The sequence below is a fragment of the Oenanthe melanoleuca genome, unplaced genomic scaffold, assembly GCF_029582105.1.
Source record: "Oenanthe melanoleuca isolate GR-GAL-2019-014 unplaced genomic scaffold, OMel1.0 S088, whole genome shotgun sequence".
Lineage (NCBI taxonomy): Eukaryota > Metazoa > Chordata > Aves > Passeriformes > Muscicapidae > Oenanthe > Oenanthe melanoleuca.
Genome location: NW_026612737.1, coordinates 1 through 3,010, shown reverse-complemented (window position 1 = coordinate 3,010; position 3,010 = coordinate 1). Strand labels below are relative to the sequence as shown.

The 3,010-nt window shown below is 51.2% G+C and overlaps 1 protein-coding gene across 2 annotated transcripts; it reads left to right on the top strand.

Moving 5' to 3' along the window:
* The first annotated feature begins 499 nt into the window (after positions 1 to 499).
* Positions 500 to 2,846, top strand: LOC130266563 (E3 ubiquitin-protein ligase NEDD4-like). Of its 2 annotated transcripts, none has more exons than XR_008842916.1 (4): positions 500 to 707; positions 1,271 to 1,398; positions 2,201 to 2,271; positions 2,375 to 2,846. XR_008842916.1 is itself a non-coding variant. In XM_056515818.1 (4 exons), the coding sequence occupies exons 1-4, from the start codon at positions 667 to 669 to the stop codon at positions 2,377 to 2,379; spliced, it is 240 nt and encodes a 79-aa protein (XP_056371793.1). In that variant the 5' UTR covers positions 500 to 666; the 3' UTR covers positions 2,380 to 2,846. The 2 variants fall into 2 exon arrangements, 1 of the variants encoding a protein (XP_056371793.1); XM_056515818.1 differs by having other exon boundaries at positions 1,276 to 1,398.
* Positions 2,847 to 3,010: the final 164 nt, after the last annotated feature.

Here is a 3,010-nt window from a genome sequence, read left to right as displayed (position 1 = left end):
GCTGTCCCCTCCTCTGCAGTGCTCTGGGGTCTCAGTGCTGAGCAGCTGAGTGACCATCCTGCCCTGCAGTGCTCTGGGGTCTCAGTGCTCTCTCAGTGACCTCCTGCCCTCCCCACAGGCGATGCCCTACTCCCGGGAGTTCAAGCACAAGTACGACCACTTCCGCAAGAAGCTGAAGAAACCTGTGAGTAGAGCCTGCAGGACACGGCTGCACCTCCCTCCCTGTGCTCTCCTGTTTTCTTTGATTTCTCGTCGTTTTCATCAAATATTTACCACAGAAGTCTGCAGCACTGTTTTGGAGCTGGCCCAGTTCCCCCCATGTTCCCAACACGTGCACTGAGGGAGCACTGGGGAATGAAAACATGGGGAGCTGAACACGAGGTGTCTGATCTGTCACTGAGCTGTTAGCAGCCAGGAATTTGCCCTAAGGCTTATTTTTTGAGACTAACAAGGATGATCTAATCTTCTTTGGCACAGGCTGACATACCCAACGGATTTGAGATGAAATTACACAGCAATAACATTTTTGAGGAGTCCTACAGAAGAATCATGTCTGTGAAGAGACCTGATGTATTAAAAGCCAGGCTGTGGATTGAATTTGAGTGAGAAAAAGGACTTGACTATGGAGGTGTGGCCAGAGAATGGTTTTTTCTCTTGTCCAAGGAGATGTTTAACCCTTACTATGGTTTCTTTGAATACTCAGCAACGTAAGTTGTATTTCTATTCTCAAGGGCTCTATACATGACATTTTGCATAAGAGGGAAGGTTGCTTAGGCAGAAGTCGCACCCCTTTCCAGGGTGCTCTGGGGAGCCCCAGTGCCCTGCTCCTCCTGCTCTTCAGAGAGCCTCTGGAATGGTCCTTGAGAAGCCAGGAAGCATTTCCATAGCTCAGGGAATATCCAGGGCAGCAGAGCTGCAGCTATTGAGGGCAGTGTCACAGCAAAGCTGCTTTCCTCTGCCCAGACTCTGCCCAGAGTGGCAGTGCTGCTGTAGGGTGAGCTCAGAACGCAGCTGCTCGTCCCCACTGCAGTGGCCTCCAGAGCTTCAGGCTGGGGCTGCCCAGCTGTAAAGGCAGAGAGGGCATTCTTGCTGCCAGGGCTTGGGTTTGCTGCTGTGCCCACCCTTCAGCCCCCGTGGCTTCGTGGGGGACATGCTGGAAAGGCCTTGGAGGGAGATGCCCCTAGGCACAAGCTATGTGTGAACATGTCTGAGTGTCTGCTTATTTAAAGGCTTGCTTCTTGAGCTGGTTTTTTTTTTTTTCTTTCCCCAGAAAAGGGACAACTACACACTTCAGATGAATCCTAATTCAGGTCTCTGTAACGGAGATCACCTGTTGTACTTCACCTTCATTGGCCGGGGTGGCCGGCCTGGCTGTGTACCACGGGAAGCTGCTGGACGGTGAGTGCTGCTGCCAGGGCCTGGGGAGGGGCTGCAGTGCCTGAGAGCCCATTCTGGGACAGGCTGGGGCTGCCAGGGGCTGGGGAGGGGCTGCAGTGCCTGAGAGCCCATTCTGGGACAGGCTGGGGCTGCCAGGGGCTGTTTGAATGGGATTCATTCAGTCACAGTGTCTTACTCAACAAGTGCCTTTCTTTCTCTGCTCAAGGGAAAACTCCAGAACCAGCAGGAGCATTGTCCCTAGAGGAAAAGCATGGAATTTTTATCAGTATTTCCATGCAAGCCTGCAGCCAAACTAGGGGGAGTCAACTGCAGCATATTTTCATATGTAAAATTATAGCTGAATGATTTAATGACAAATTCTGCTGCATTTTGAAATCTCACACCTGGCAGACATCACTGAGCTGATTTTCCTGAGCCTTGGTGCAGCAGAGGAAGCAAAGGAGTCCTGAGCAGAGGAAGGTCACTAGCCTGATTTTCAGGCAACTCCTTGGAGAGGGAAGTAGTGATTTTAAATGGGATAGAGTACCCTGGGCTTAATTCCCCAGCTTTTGTCTCTCTCTGCCATTAATGTTAGGGTGGTCAGTGGAGTATGGCAGTTAGTGGATAATTGTTGAAACTGAAAAATTGGACTTTGTGTGCCATAATAAAATAAAGCTGAGCTGCTCTGATGCTGTTGCAGCTGCAGGACTGTTACAGTCAGGAGGTAACAGGAAATGCCAGGGGTGGTGCCCTCAAGCATTCCACCTTTCTGGAATGTGCAGGTGCAGGGCAGGGCAGGTAATCTGTCCTCTCTCTCTCCCAGGCTTCTTCATCAGACCTTTCTACGAGATGATGCTGGGGAAGCCCATAACCCTGAAGGACACGGAGTCAGTGGTAAGAGCCCATTGAACCTGTGCCAGTGCTCACAGGCCCCTGGCTTTCCACAGCTCTGCACTAATTGCCCATTTTCAAACTGCCTAACTGTGATCTGCCCTAGGATAGTGAATACTACAACTCTCTGAAGTGGATCCTGGAAAATGACCCCACCGAGCTGGATCTCACGTTTTGCATAGATGAGGAGAACTTTGGGCAGGTACGTAAAGGTTACTTGCATCTTAGGACTGGTGGTTGCCAACAAGTAGCTCAGTGCTGACAGTCTGGTGGTGGTGAAAGCAGCTGGGAGCTCAGCTGGCCGTGTTCCCAGCTGGGAGCGGGGCTGCCAGCTCCTGTCAGGGAGCTGTGGCACCTCTGGGACAAGCTGGAGATGCAGCTGAGTAAAATACTTGCAGTGAGGAGGGATGAAGGTGTCCCACAGTCCAGCTGGGACATGCTCAGGGACTCTCTGGTTCCTGAAGCTGAAGGTGCTGTCAGGGGAGAGCAGCAGAAGGACACCAGGTCCTCTCTGTAGTGCCTGTCACAGCTGGTGCGCCAGGGGGAAGCTGCCAGGTTGAAAAGGGTCACAGCCTATGGGGCTCTTTCTCCATTACAAATGAAAGTGTTGTAGACATTAAATTAAATTAGTTTGCTTAGAGGTTTTTATGACCTTTTTTTTATGCATTTTCCCTTTGTTTACTTCTGAGCCCTAGATCCTGGCTCCAGATAGAACTGGAGCTGGGGACTGTAGGGCCTTTTA